The sequence below is a fragment of the Cryptotermes secundus genome, unplaced genomic scaffold, assembly GCF_002891405.2.
Source record: "Cryptotermes secundus unplaced genomic scaffold, Csec_1.0 scaffold1266, whole genome shotgun sequence".
Classification (NCBI taxonomy): Eukaryota; Metazoa; Arthropoda; class Insecta; order Blattodea; family Kalotermitidae; genus Cryptotermes; species Cryptotermes secundus.
The window spans coordinates 126,590-142,963 of record NW_019741993.1 but is presented as its reverse complement, the minus strand read 5'-3'; the positions used below and the strand labels follow the sequence as shown (position 1 = coordinate 142,963).

At 39.5% G+C, this 16,374-nt stretch overlaps 1 protein-coding gene across 7 annotated transcripts in view; it reads left to right on the top strand.

Moving 5' to 3' along the window:
* Window positions 1–16,374, top strand: part of LOC111872974 (cholinephosphotransferase 1) — a 76,150-nt gene that overhangs the window by 3,624 nt on the left and 56,152 nt on the right. For all 7 annotated transcript variants that reach the window (XM_023867308.2, XM_023867303.2, XM_023867309.1 and 4 more), the window contains exon 4: window positions 359–462. In XM_023867308.2, the coding sequence (XP_023723076.1) occupies window positions 359–462 (104 nt within the window). The remainder of the gene's footprint in view (window positions 1–358; window positions 463–16,374) is intronic.

Sequence of the window (16,374 nt, the reverse complement as noted above, 5' to 3'; positions counted from 1 at the left end):
AACCCACAACCTTCCTGCTTGTAGCATAGTGCCTCAACCAACTACGCTACTGCGTGCCCCCATAAAAAAAAGTGGTAGAACGTAAATATTTTTGTACATTTAATCTTGAGGGTTCATTTCTTATTTGATGTTGGTTTGGCCTCACACTTGGTGTCAAAGTTTTATGCATTTACAAACAAAGCTTCTTTCATCCTACCATTCTCCATGCAACCCATCCATATGCTCTATAACCATTTGTGGCACCCATGAATTACATACTATCATGGTATTAGTGGTCCAGTTAACCATTGCCGCTTCTGAATACGTTGGAAAATTTAACACGTGAAAGCGTGCTGTGAAATAATTGGATCTGTTTCAGGAACACTAAGGTTTGGCAAAATTGACGTGACAGAAGCTCAGATCTCAATAATCGTCATTCATCTGATGTCAGCAATATTTGGCCCTAGTGTCTGGATGATGAAGGTAAGCACTTGACAAGGAACAAAAATTTGAATTGTAGTGACCACATATACATATTTCTGAATTCAGTTTTACTTTATGGTAGTCACAGACCATTATAACCTCCCCTACCTTCCTGCATCCTATTTCTGAATTTGGGGTTTTATATCTTTACAGTATGCTGACTAGTTACATATGCCTCTTTTCATGTTGTCTTCTGGGTTATGACACCAGGTAGTCAGGTAGGTGAATGTCAAGTGTTTCAAAGGAACAAACTGCTTCCATCTTCAGGGTACAGATTCCTACCTGTAATGTTTCTTTGGAACATTAGGACCCATCTGCCAGACAGCTTGTTATCATAACCCAGAAAATAAAACAGATTTTTGCCATTTTTGAAACCTCAGAATTGTTTGCTTGTGAGATACATATTTTTCCACCGCAGCCTTTTCTGGTGGGAGGTATTACATACCATTGGGTTAATTTAATGCAATTTAATTTTGTTGTCATTTTGATTGTATTTGGTCCAGTGGACTAGAATCTCCACAGTAAATGATGTAATATCAGCATATGCCATAGAGGACAAGTACGTGATCAGTGTTTCTTGATTAGGTGCGTGTCCTTTCAGTAGTTGTGTAGTTTCCCAAATACAACTGGTCACTGTACTGTAGAGATATAGTTGCTGTGCTGTGAGGCAGCCTGTGAGACACTGACTACAGTATGCTCTATGTTACTGATGTTCAGTTTACAGAACTTCCATCGATATTATACAGCAAGACCATGAAGTTCACAGGACAGGTCATAAATTACAGATGTGGAGTGATTAATAAAGTTCCCTGTAATGAATACTGCAAACCAACAACAAATTTAACCACATATATTTTTAATAAATGATGTTTGTTAAAATATTACTGCAAAATTCAAAGAAGTGAAAACCAGATGTAACCTGTCAGAATCTTCGAAGGAAGGCTGTAGCTCAAAATGGGCTGTTTTGCTAGTGATTATTATTATTGTTATTATTATATTTGTCAAGAAATTGAGATATGGACATGCCTCAGTAACATAGGAAAGTATGTAGCTGGCCATTGGCTAGCATATGTGTTTGCATCAGTGACGCAGGAGAACAGCTGGGAACATGGTTGTTGTTTCCTCCTTAGTTTAAATTGTGCAGTGATGTCTGGAAAGAGGCCAGCATGTTCAGTATGTAGATACTGTTATTTCTGATGTGTAAGAAGTGCAGTTTATTACAACTGTTGGTCAGAAAGATTTGCATAGGAACACATTTCCACTTACAACATGGGAGCCACCAGAAAAATAGAGTTTCTGTTTTGAAATTTCTTGATAAGGACACATTTTCAAGAAACTTCTCTTCTGTAAAATGGGGGTGTGTTGTAGTAGGTTTTATTATTATCATTATTGTTTTTGTTGTTGTTAATATTATTTTTTAAAGCACCCTGCACAATGTCTGGTGGGGGGAGGAGTCAGCCCCATTGTACAAGTGTATTGAAGGACATGGATACAGAGTGTGTCTACAAAGTCCCTTCGGGTTTTGAAAAAGGTTTTTACTGACCTCAGTAGACCTTGATGTGGGCTCCCTTGGTAGCACAGAGAACTTCCAGACAATATTTGAACACTTCCCATGTTTGTGGAGCATGTCCCCTGGAATAGCTGAGATCACATTCCTGATATGGGTCTTCAGTTAATCAAGTCCGTTAACTGGTGTTTGGAACACGCTGTTCTTGACATAACCCCAGAGGAAAAAATCCAGTGGTGTTATGTCTGGTGAATGTGGAGGCCAAGGCATTGGACTGTCTCTGCTGATCCATCTTCCTGGAAATGTCTTGTCTAGGAATGCGCATACCTGCAGACCCCAGTGAGGTGGAGCACCATTCTGTTGCAGAATGATGTGTGGCTCTAAGTACTCAGTTTGTGGTACAGCATACACTTGCAGCATGTCCAGGTAAGTCTTCATGTTGATCGTCTGCTCTTGGAAAAAAAGGGTCCAGTAACCTGGTCATGCATTACTCCACACCACACGTTCACTTTCAGAGTATTGTGTATGTGCTCCCAAACAACATGTGGGGTTTCAGTGCCCCATATGCACAGATTGTGCCTGTGAACTTTACCTGAGACATGAAATGTTGCCTCGTCTGTGAACATGATTCTTTTCAAGAAGCCCACATCAAGGTCAATGCGGTCGAGCATTTCTTCTATGAAATATTGACATGCCATGCCATCAGCAGGTTTCAACTGTTACACTGACTGAACCTTGTATGCCCACAACCTCAACCCCTTATGTTGCACTTTGTGTATCATTGAACGTGGGAGTAACAATTCATGCGAAGCTCGATGCGTGAATGTTGTAAGGCTTTGTACTAATGATTCATGGATTCTTTCCACACATTCATAGCTTACACCCAGTCTGCTACTTCTCTTGCAATCATGGACGCTCCCAGTTTCTAGAAAATGCTGTTGCCAGTCTCTTATTGCTTTGTCACTTGGAGGTTGCTTATTGAACTGTGTGCAGTAATTTTGTTGAGTCTGGGTGACTGATTTTGTCTCAAAAAGCCATCTTACACAACGTGCAGGTTCCTGCATAGTTGCAAGTTTACAAACAACTGACTGAGAAATGTAAAGATGGCCGCTTATGCCATCTTTTGGTGGTGAAAGAAAACTTCCAGAGTTTCACTATGATCTGCTGCAAACCGCATGTGGCTAGCTCAGTTTGTTTGTGCACCACAATTTTTCAAATCCCCAAAGGGACTTTGTGGACACACTGTAATGTGGCAAAGATTGGAATATGGACAAATCTTGCATAGAGTGTGGACAGTTAATGATGAGCAAACAGTAATAATATATCCTATGTCATACTGTAAGTCAGGTGGTTAGACACTGGTTATTTGCTGTGGTTCCCAGATGTGTCTTAAGGGCAATCTGTGTGAATTTTGGATAGAGCAGCATTAGCGCAAGTTTTTTATTTGTGAGATTTGACATTATCACTGCAGTGACTATGATGAGTACCGTCTTCTGGGATGTGATACCGTGTAGTCTGGTAGAATTTTACATACTATCCTCAGCTTCAGCCAGCATTATTTACTTGTTTGCCTTCTCAGCTTACTCTTTGACTAAGTACATTTCACCAAAATGTCAGTAAATTAATACCAGACTGCACATCATTATATCCCAGAAGACGGTAATCTTCAAGTTCTACTTTGAGTACTATTAGATGGCCTGCCCATGTTCCATATCTCTTTTCACTTGTCATAGGCTGTAAAGTTACCACAACCAAGTCCTTGGTTAAGGCTTCATGTATGACCCAGTACTCAGCTTAGTCATAGTTCTGGCTAAGCTAAGTGTTGCCCAATTTGTTGTACATAAATTTGGATAACTAAGTCATTAAATTTACCCATTATGAATTAGATGATTGAAGTTTAAAGTGTGGTGCAGGTAGGACTCTTTATTACCACATCCAGACTGGCTCTTTTGCCTACCCAGGGGGTACCAGACCTTTATCGTCCTCAGAATTTAATCACTTACAATATTAAGTAGTCCTCTATTTCCACCTTACATGGAGGTTAAACAGTTTGTGGATCTCTATTTTTATTCCTATATTCTTCACCATGGCATTCTTACCTTAAGTGGGTCACCACTGTGTGGAATATCTTTGGGCCAAATGTGGGAAGTATAGTATGTAGTCATGAAAGGTAGTTGTAGATATATTAAATAAGGAGTTTTAGACAGCTGACAAAGGGTAGTTGTTCAAGTTGCAGTTGATATTACAGTTCATAACCCTTCACTGTATAAGATGCTTTGTTTGAAAACTGAGGTATGTTGAGCACTAGTCTGTGTGTGATAGTGATTTGTAAAGAGTAGTCTTGAGCTGTGTGTTTTAAGTCTCCAATAAATCTGATTACCAGTTGACACCCTGTCAGACAGCAGTATCTTTCAGTGTTCTCTATCAAAGTTGTGGTAAGAAAGGGAAAACTGACATGTTGGATTTGCAGTTCTGTCAGCTGTGACTGTGAAGAGTACATACAGGCTTGTGGGTTGTAACGTCATGTAGTTTTGAGAGAACCCAACATTTCAGAAGAACGTATCGCGTTGATTTTTGCGGTCAAAGAGAAAACAGTAGAAGTGGAAGTAGGCTCATCTTTCTTCCTGCTTGCTGTTTTCTTGCTTGTCTTACTTGTCAGCTACAGAGATGGAGGCAGTAATTTCCTCTGAAGCATCAGGCTGTCTCTGGACTACATGGTATTACATCCCAACCCATACTCTTCAGGAAACTTAAAGTTTTATATGTGTTAAGTACCTTAGTCAGTGAATGGTGTGCAGCATAGTGTTGGTATAATGGCATGTATTACCCCGTCAGTAAGTGCCTGAAACCTCTTGTTGGTATGGTAGTGAGCAGTGGTGCTGTAAAGAATGTTTGTCCTGTTTGTGTACTCAGATCACTGTGTCAGATGTTAACCCTCTCTTTCCTGCTTCTCCCACTTTGGAGCATAGGGAATCCATGAAACACTTTCTTTCACTTCAGTTTCTTAATCCTAAGACAGTCGGTAGGACTCCCTGGGTGGGGAATCACCCCGTCACGCAGATGTTAACTGCTGTATATTAATTTTTTCATATAAAGGATGTAGTATAGGCAAGTTTTGTCGTATTTGTCTATATTTTTTTTAGTTCTGTTCTCTTCCTCATCTGACCATCAGGTGTGTTATGAAAGTAACACTCCCTGTTTTAATTTGCTCGTCTCCATAGTTACGAAGCCTTTGCTTGTTTTCATTGCACCATATTTGATAATTTTGTTGTATTGGTTAAAAGAGAACTTTATTGTTCAGTCCACCTCTTCCCTCCTCCTGTTTTAATTGTTAACCTTCTTTCTCTGTATTGTTCTGCATAATATACTGTATCTTCAGTTATACTACAGGGTAGGTTTATGGGTTTAGTTTTCATTCTTCAGTGGTGAAGGATTCTGTATTCTGGGATATAATGTCATGTAGTCTGGTAAAAGTTTACTTTCACCAGACTGCATGGCGGTACATCCCAGAAGATAGAAGTCTTCATAGTCACCACTGTGGGAACCTCAGAAACAGCATAGCTCTTTGTTGATGCTTCCTTCGGCATGGGCCCTCTTGTACATTGGCTTCTCCAGTCTTCTCCAGCCTCCCCAAAGTTCTCCTCCTTTATCTGTGTCCATCCTTTCCAAACTCCAGTATACATGTGTGCTTGCTTGTGCACACAAGCACACACATTGCAATCATGTAACAGCTTTGCACATTTTTAATTTTCATTTCATGCATCCTGTTGTGTTATAATATACAGCTTCTTTATTAAAACCATCACAACACAACTATATCAATGTCAGTGCCTAGTTTTGTCTCTGCTACATGTTTTGGCTATTAATAGCCATCATCAGGCAAATACATGGCTAATATAAATGCACCACTGAACTGGAGTATTAATAGAATTGGATACAATAATATTAATGTATTAAAATACTTGACGTAANAATATTTGGGTAGCTTGTTAACAGATGATGAAAGGTGTACTAGTGAAATTAAATCCAGGATTGCCATGGCAAAAGCTGCACTTAGCAAGAAGAAGAATCTTTTTACCAGCAAATTGGACTTAAATTTGAGGAAGAAACTAGTGAAATGCTACATTTGGAGCATAGCTCTGTATGGGGCTGAAACATGGACACTTAGGGCAGTAGATCAGAAACATCTGGAAAGTTTTGAAATGTGGTGTTGGAGAAGGACGGAGAAGATCAGTTGGACCAATTATGTGAGAAATGAAGAAGTGTTAATTATAGTCAGTGAGCAGAGGAATATCCTACACGAAATAAGAAAACGGAAGGCTAATTGGATTGGTCATGCTTTACGCAGAAACTGCCTTCTAAAAGAAGTTATCGAAGGAAAGATAGAGGGGCGGATAGAGGTGACAAGAAGACGAGGAAGAAGACGTAACAAGATACTGGATGACCTTGGGGACAGAAGAGGATACTTCTCATTTGAAGGAGAAAGCTCTAGATCGCATTAAATGGAGGAATTGTTTTGGAAGAGACTGGACCTGTTGTCTTGACAGATCACTGATGATGATGATAGTATAAAACAAGAATACAATTTTTTGACTGAGGCACTGACTAAGTAATTAACATTTATGATACTACATCTACATCACGAGCCTCCAATAACAGTTTTTTATATACATACAAAATATAGAATACTGAATATGACTGACTCGATGATGTAAAGCACCAATTGAAGAATTTTATTCTTGTTTTATACTATAACTTTTGTTTTTTATATATCTAATTTATTGTATTTTTATGTCAAGTATTTTAATATATTAATATTATTGTATCCAATTTTATTAATACTACAGTTCAGTGGTGCATATATGTTAGCCATGTATTTGCTTGATGATGGCTGTTAATAGCCGAAACATGTAGCAAAGCCAAAACTAGGCACTGACATTGATATAGTTGTGTTGTGATGGTTTTAATAAAGAAGCTTCGCACATTTTGTTAGGCTGTGTGTGACTCTTCTGCCTTGACTGCTGGATGATTGATGGGAAACTTTCAGACAGTCGCACTATGTGTGTGTGTGTGTGTGTGGGGGGGGGGCTGGATGATTTATGGGAAACTTTGAGACAGTAGCACTATGTGTGCATGCACGCACAAACGCCCATGTGCATATAATGTCCCTCTCTGTAGTGTATTTTTAAATAAGTATAGCTTCAAAAGACAGTCGAAGGCATTATGGAATATTTGTGGTTTTAGAGTTAGTACATTAGTTAATGCTTAGTAGATGGAGTGGCAGGCATTAATATTCCAGTAATGTCTGTAGTTGCACAGAGTGTATCATAGATATCACTTCACTGTGTTCCACCCTGTAATTTTAATTTTATACTGCATTTACCCACGTCTTCTATATGAACATGTTCGATATACGAGTAGATATTGCCAGTTGTACTGGCTGGAATATGTTGTAATATGTGATATTGTAGTATATGCAGATCATTTTCTCCTAAACTCATCTGGCTTGTTGAACAAGTAGACAGTGCCTCTGTCAGTCTGTGACCATTTCATGGTGAAGGTGTGTATCAAAGTGGCACAAAGAGAGATCTTCATTTGTTGTTATGTAGAAAGCCCCAGAAATCATGTCCCTCTTTTTGATAAATGGAGTAAGGTTAGGACTTCTGGCCGCACTATAGCTCAAGTGGTTAGTCACTGGCTTCCCTCCATGGTGGCCCGGGTTCGATCCCAGGTCTGGTCAAGTGGGATTTGTGGTGGACAAAGTGGTGCTGAGGCAGGTTTTCTCCCAGTACTTTGGTTTCCCCTGTCAATCTTCATTCCACCAATTGCTCCACAATCATCCTCACCTATCATCTGGGACTGGTACAATAGGCCAAAAGTGGCCGCAGTACAAGGGACTTAGTCCCACCCCACTAGCAATAAAAAAAAAGGTCAGGACTTATCAGTATTCTAATTACTCTGATCAAAGCAGGATGCAAATTCAGTCAAGGATATACTCATACATATGCAATCCTTGTGCAGGAAATCATAGTAACACTTTGACGACTTCTTTAATGATAAACTGCTTGTCCTAGCAGCTACATATAAATGGCAGCAAGTCCCTGCTGTTGATGTAAAGTTATGAACGGGGCCATAATTTTAGATATTCTTTGGCACATATGAATCAAAATCCATTCTTGGACTTGTGTGGGGAAACAATGATTTTAGAAGTACTCTGACAGAGGAAAGAATAGGGTTCAGTAATAATGAAAAAATCTTGGTGACCATTCATGCCAGTTTGGAGCAGAAGTCTGTTCTTTGTTGTCAGGGGAGCATAATTCCATGCTGTTGGAGGCAAGGAAGGTGCCTGAAATCTCAGACTGCTGCAAACTGAAGCACCTAGTCATGCAGAATATTTTATCACTTAGCCGCCTTGAAAGTCCTGTATTAAGAAAGGATGTTAACTTTCTGCCCGGCTACATCTTGTCCTCCATTCTGCTCATATTGGAACTTAAGTGGTCCACAAAAGATTCGTTGTGCACGTTCAGTGCATGGCAGTGTGCCATATGGTATATTGAAGCCTCACAGGGTGGTATGGTAGGATTAGAACTTGAGTCTTATACTGTGTTGTATGTATAGTATGGTTCACTTGCCAGTTATGCATTTAGATTTTAGACATCTGTATCATATGATGAGTTTCTTAAAGCTTTCAGGGTTTTCCACTGATACATATTTCACTGAGCAGTAATTAAGACTAGTCATGTTGGACGTGACTCCATATAGTTCAGTAGACAGGTACAAATGTTTTGTGGGAACCAGTCTACCAGAATTCATGAAATCACATCCCAGAAGATTGTGCCATGAGAGCCTCAGACCTCATGTTGCTGAGTAGGATTACATTTACTGAACATTTTCGAGATACCCAGTTTGAAGAGGGTGAATAGTGAAGATTACATAATGAGAAGGTTCACCAGTTACACTCTTCACCTTTTTTATGGAAATAAGGGTAGGTGATACATGAAATACGTGAAAATTTTGGTTTTAGAACCCCATTAGAACCGCCATCTTTTGAAACTGAAGTATATACGGGAAGATAATATTAAAATTAACCATAAGGAAACAGGTTAATTTCATTAAAGTGACTCAGGATATGTTTCATTAGTATCAGGTTGAAGAATTGTTCTACATCAGGAAATATGTGTATGTAATCGTCACTGTTACTGTTATCCCATGGAGGAGCATAAGGTATCCACAGAGTGCCACCATGAAATCTTACTGTGGCGTGTCTGCTGAAAGCTGGAATAGTTTCACTTATAGTCTTCTGTTTCCATCTATAATGCAACAATTTAGTAACGCTGATTCACATTTAATCCATACAGTGGTCATTATGTGCATAAAATTATTAAAATATTAGAATATGTATGCATTATCACAATTCTACATGTTTCAGCCATATAAGGCCATCTTCAGGCAACACTGTTATAAGGGGTCTAATGCACTGTGCACTAATCGAACATTATTCGTTTCATTACGTCATTGGTGTTTTCTTCTTCATATCTTTTTTGAAATCCGGCTGTTTCTGTATTTCGTTGGTGTGTTTTCTTGATTGTGTGTATCAAGTATCCCTTTGCTCTTCTTTCAGAGCTGCCACTACTACTATTCTCTTCCAAGCTCCTCTTGTTCTTCCTCTACATCTGTTGCCTTGCAGGTTCCAACCCAATTGTACCAGTCCAATTCGCTTCCCTATAATATGTTCAGCCTATTTACATTTTCTTCTTGTAATTTCCACTTCCATTGCTTCCTGCCCTGTTCTCCTCCAGGGGCACAGGATGTAGTTGCTTGAGGCAATGTGCTACAAGCCGGAAGGTCATGGGTTTGATTCCCAATGAGGTCATTGGAGTTTTCAATTTACCTGATTCTTCCAGCTGTGCTATGGCTCTGGGGTTGACTCAGCCTTTTTCAGAAATGAGTACCAGAGTTCTTCCTGGGACTAAAGGGAGGCCAGAATGTAAGGCTGACAACCTCACCACCATCTGTAAACTGATTGTCTGGAAAAATGTGGGAGTCTCTACGTATCTCAGCTCTATGATCCTCCACGGCCTGTTGCAGGGATAACTTTACATTTTACCTGTTCTTCTCCAACACTTCTGATGTCAATTATTTATGTCTATCTTATCCATGATATGTATACAGTTGCCATCTTGTAGTGCACTCAATTTCACCTGTTACTTCACGACATGTTTCGGCAACATAGTGCCATCATCAGGTGCCCTAATTACGCTAATCTATTTCATTGCTTGCCTTTATAAAATTATTTAAAAAGTGTGTATTTGTCAACTATAATACTTAAATACTTTTTAAATAATATTATAAAGGCAAGCAATGAAATAGATTAGCATAATTAGGGCACCTGATGATGGCACTATGTTGCCAAAACACGTTGTGAAGTAACTGGTGAAACTGAGTGCACTACAAGATGGCAACTGTATACATATCATGGATGAAAATCAGTGCAACAGGACGCTAAAATACAACATTATGTCCAACTTATGTTCAGAATTCTTCTCAGGAATGGTTTACAGATGTCTGTAATTTATGGTCAATTCTGACTGAACTCTCTCTCTTAAAACTGAACTCCTGGAGGCAAAGTCAAAGTCACATTGCAACTGACAGTCAGTCAGTCAGTCAGTCTTTGTGTCAAGCCCAATCTGGGGCTTATGACCAGATATTTATTACTTTTTGACCATTATGGTCTTGTTATTGTGGGGTGCCCTCTCTACAAGAGGATGGGTCTGTCTTTAGTCAGAGTCATTGCAGTAGTAAGTCATTTGTCATAATATAAAGGATATTTACATTTTACATGTTAAACATGTTAATAAATTTATATAAAATATATACAAGGCCTGTGTCAGTCCAAGCTCAGTACAGCAGATTATGCCCTATTTCTAGTACCTTCCACTGCAATGGCAGTCTTGTCACTTGAACGGTTGTATGCTTGACCTCTGCCAAGTTTAAGCCTCTTATACTTTCTGTGTCAGGCTTCACCTCATCCAATATTGCAAACATTTTCATTATCATGATTTTGTATGACTTTTGCTTGCCAATGGTGCAGAGAACCTTGTTTTGTAGGTGCTGCAATTTCATTAGATGAGTATCTGTCATTACAGATCTAATGAGATGTTTGTGGAGGGTCAGTTTAATGTTACCGTTTAATCGCTCACTTTTGAATAGGGAATACAATCTAATAAATGTTGTGAATGCCTTAGCTTTGATCATTTATATGTGCAATCCCCATGTAACCCTCCTATGGAAGATTACACTGAGATATTTTACACTATTTACAAATGGAATGTATCTTCCATTCAGTGTAAGATGAGACACAGGCAGATGACGACAGCAAGATAAGTGGATCCCCTGAGTCTTATCTGCATTAATTTTGATATTCCAGCATTCACACCAGGTCTCCATTGAGCTGAGATAATGCTGGGGTTTTCTAACAACAAAACCCTCCTTGTGATCTGTCGCATACAGACAGGTGTCCTCTGCACAGACGCCTAGATGAACCCCCATGTGTTTGGGGGGCATCATTCATGTACATATTGTAAAAAGTAGGGGACAGGATGGAACCTTGTGGGACCCCTGCTTGCATTTTCCTTGGCATAGATATTTCGCCTTCCACCGAAACACTGAATTTTCATGGTGAAAGAAAAGATCCAATAAGCATGATTGAGCTGGTTGAAAATTCCAATGTTGACAATTTATATAACAAGCCGGAATACCATATAGTATCAGAGGCTTTTTTGATGTTCAAGAACACTGCAGGCATTGTCATTTTATTGTTGAAATTAAGGATCACACAGTCCGTTAACCTCATACGTTGCAGTCTCGTGCTGTGATGTGCACGGAAACCAAACTGGCCTGTGTTAAGCAGGCCCCTTTCTTCAGTGTGCTTTTGGAATATTTTCAGAATGGCTTTCTTGAATAGTTTGCCTTTTGTGGACAGGAGGCTAATTGGACATAAATTTTGAGGGAATTGTTGGGTCTTATTGGGTTTCGGTGGAATAGGTGGAGGACCTACAGGGGATGGACAAAAATATTGAAACACCCGACAAAAAACACATTACTGTGACTAATATGGTGTAGGACAACCTCTGACCTGCAGAACTGCTTGCAGTCTCCTTGGAATGGATAAATAGAGGTCTTGTATGATTTGCAAGGGAATCTTATACCATTCTTCCTGAAAAACATGGTAAGTTCTGTTATCGATGATGGAGGTGGATAGCGCGCATGCAGATTGCTCTCCAAAACAGACTACAGAGGCTCAATAATATTGATATCTGGCGATTTTGGAGGCCATGGCAGACGTGACACTTATCTTCATTCTCAGAAAATCAGTTATGGACGATGTGAGCTATGTGAACACAGGCATTGTTGGCTTGGTAAATGGCATCACCATTAGGGAACAAAGTTTGCATCATGGGATGGACCTGGTCGCCCAAAATGGTCACATAGTCGTTGGCAGTGACGAGACCTTGCAGGGTAATGATGGGTCCGACAGAATACCACAATATGGCTGCCCATACCATGATCAAACCCTCGCCATGTTTCACTCTTGGCAGCAAACACTCTGGATCGTAAACTTGGGATGGCATTCTCCAAACGTAAACTCGGCCAGAAGTCAGAAACAGTGTGAAGGTGGACTCATCCGACCTAATGACCGTCTTCCATTGCTCCATAGTCCAGGTTTTATGACTTTGGCACCACACTGTTCCCTTAGTGGCATTTTGATCACTGATGAGTGGCTTTGGAATTGCAGTTTGTCCAGAAATACCCTGCTTGTGGAGTTCCCTTAATACTGTTCTGGTGCTGACAGGGTTTGTGAGTGTGACATTCAGTTCAGCAGTCACTTTTGTAGCTCTAGTCTTCCTATTTTTCGTCACAATCCTACGCAATGTTCGTCTGTCTTGATCACTCAACACACATTTCTGTCCACACTGGTGTTTATCAGATGCGTTTTTCTCAGTCCTCCTGTATGCGGTCATAATCTTGGATACCGTGCCTCGCGAAAAACCAAAAACCTCGGCAACCTTGGTTATGGAAGCACCCACCATATGGGCCCCAACAATTTGTCCGCATTCAAATTCTGTTAGCTCTGACATGATGCACAAAAAATTGCACAGAACACTGTCCCGACAGCAAATGAAAATTGCAACGTGTTGCGGAGGTTGTACAGGTAGTGGTATTGGGCAGATAGGACAGCGTGATCTACAAACATCTCTGAAATAAACACTTCAATTCAGGCATGCATTTCATGAGGTGTTTCCATATTTTTGTCCATCCCCTGTACTTCTCCTAGTTATTGAATGTACATAGGGTCAGTGCTGTTAGGCAGACAGAAATCCATACAGCTGAGCCATTAATACCTGATCCTAGTCCTTTTGAGGTTGAAAGTGCAATTGCAAAATTGAAACGGTTTAAATTGCCAGGTAGTGATCAAATTCCAGCAGAACTTATTCAAGCAGGAGGCGAAATATTATGTTCTAAGATCCACAATCTAATTACTTCAATTTGGCATAAGGAAAAATTGCCTGATCAGGGGAAGGAGTCTATTATTGTACCAGTGCACAAGAAGGGTGATAAAACTGACTGTAGTAATTATCAGGGGATATCACTGCTATTAACTTCATATAAAATTTTATCCAATATTCTTATTTCAAGGTTAAGTCCATATGTAGATGAAATTATTGGGGATCATCAGTGTGGGTTTTGATGTAACAGATCAACTACAGATCAGATCTTTTGCATTCGTCAGATATTGGAGAAAAAATGGGAGTACGATGAGACAGTACATCAGCTATTCATAGACTTCAAGAAAGCATATGATTCAGTTAGGAGGGAAGTATTGTACAATATTCTAATAGAGTTTGGGATACCCATGAAACTAGTTAGGTTGATTAAAATGTGTTAAAACGAAATGTATAGTAAAGTCCGTGTAGGTAAACATTTGTCTGATAAATTTCCTATCCAGAATGGTCTAAAACAAGGGGATGCTTTATCGCCACTCCTTTTCAACGTTGCCTTAGAATATGCCATTAGGAAGATCCAGGAAAACCAGGTGGGACTGAAATTAAACGGGACACCTCAGCTGTTGGCCTACGCCGATGATGTGAATCTGCTGGGTGATAATGTAGATACCATAAAGAAAAAAAAACAAACTTTAATTGACGCAACTAAAGAGGTTGGTCTAGAAGTACACACAGAGAAAACTCAGTATATGTTGCTGTCTCATCACCAAAATGCAGGGCAAAATCATGACATAAAGATAGGAAACAGATGTTTTGAAAATGTGGCACAGTTCAGATATTTGGGAACAATGATAACAGATCGAAACCTGATTCAGGAGGAAATTAAGAGGAGATTGAACTTGGGTAATGCTTGCTACCATTCAGTCTAGAACCTTTTGTCTTCTCGTCTGCTTTCCAAAAACATAAACATTAGAATATACAAAACTATAATTTTGCCTGTGGTTCTGTATGGGTGTGAAACTTGGTATCTGACATTAAGGGAGGAACATAGACTGAGGGTGTTTGAGAACAGGGTGTTTAGGAGAATAATGAGGAGCTTCATAACTTTTACTCTTCTCCAAGTATAATTAGAATGATCAAGTCAAGGAGGATGAGTTGGACATGGCATGTAGCACGGATGGGGGAGGCAAGGAATGCATATAGGATATTTGTGGGAAAGTCAGAAAGAGACCACAGGGAAGACCAAGTCGTAGGTGGGTGGACAATATTAAAATGGATCTTAGAGAGATAGGATGGCATGTTATGGATTGGATTGATCTGGCTCAGGATAAGGACCAGTGGAGGGCTCTTGTGAACACGGTAATGAACCTTTGAGTTCCATAAAATGATGGGAAATTCTTAAGTAGCTGCAGAATTGGCGGTTCCTCCAGAAGGGATCAGCTCCATAAGTAAGTATTGGGTTTCGTTAAGGTTATGACTTTTGTTTCCTTCCAAGGACTTGGAAAATTGGACAGCTGAAGGCACTGATTGAATAAACGTGTCAGATGTACCAGTGGTCGCCTTGGAAGGTGCCTGAGGCATTCATTTGAAATGCCATCAATTCCACACACCTTTTTAAATTTCAAAGAATTTATTAATTTCTGTAAGTCACATGGTCTTATCCTCTGAGATGGGGCCGTTGTCTGTGTCTTCATGTAGAGCGTGAACTCTAGCCTCCACCTGCCTTTCATGGTTTTCATCACACAGATGATGTGGTGTGAACTGAATTTCTAAACAGTCAGGAATTGCATTGGCTTTCTCAGATGGATGAAATTAAAGGCCTGACAAACAATGAATAATAGTTGGTGCCCTTGGTCCATCCCTCTTTAGGAGGGATTTCGCAATGGGCCATATAGCCTGAGGTGTGACTTCAGCGTTACCTATCTTTGTTTCACACCATTCAAGTGCCTTTTTACAGGTCTTTCACCTGATTGTCTTCGTAACCCAATTAACTGCTGTTTTGTACACTGGATTCCTGGTTTCTTGCCACAATTTTTGTAGCCACTGCTTATGTTTTAACAGATGATCTAGACCAGGAAGATCATTGTTTATATTTGAAGTCACTCACTGTTAACATAGGCTTGGGGTGGACTCTATAGAAAATACGTCCATTGTCTAGCAGTGGGCTGTTTCCACAGAATCAGTCTCCACAGGAAGCTGTTTATCAAGCTGTCTCCTAGCAATGGGTCTGTATACCAAAATATTGTCTATAAGATTTGAGGCTTTCACAGTTAATAAATTCATTGAGAAGAGTACTATTTTATGGGAACACCATATAGTCTGTTAAAGCCAACCGATGTTCCCGAACTGGCTTTTACCGGTTCTCATGGTCTCTTCGCTTGCAGATTTCTTATATTTTTTCTTCTACCCTGAATATGGTGGCGATACGTTCCTCCGAAACGTCGGTTAACACCACATATACATGGTGCCAAATCCCAGAAGACTGCTTTCTTCAATTTTTTTATTGTTTAAAATTCTAAAACTGTATTTAAATGATTCTGGTATTATTCCCACTTCACAAGTTTGGCCAGTAAGTAGCAGAGTTAGCTCATATCTGGTGTCATGTTGTTTGTGGCATGTTCTACAGGAACAGTCACTCTCAATAATACTGATCTTTGCCACTGAATTGGGCAACTCAGAAATAGCGTTCTGGAAATGTACTGTGCTTTTGTAATCTTTTTCTTTTCCATCTAAAATGCAGCAAATAAGAACATTAATTCACATTTAATTCATACAATGATCATTAAATGTATAAAATGTTATTAAAATTATTAAAATATATATACATATATATTAATAACATATGTTACACATTACAGAGAAACCAAAAAGTCCAGTTTCCATGATTCTCTTACTGCATAG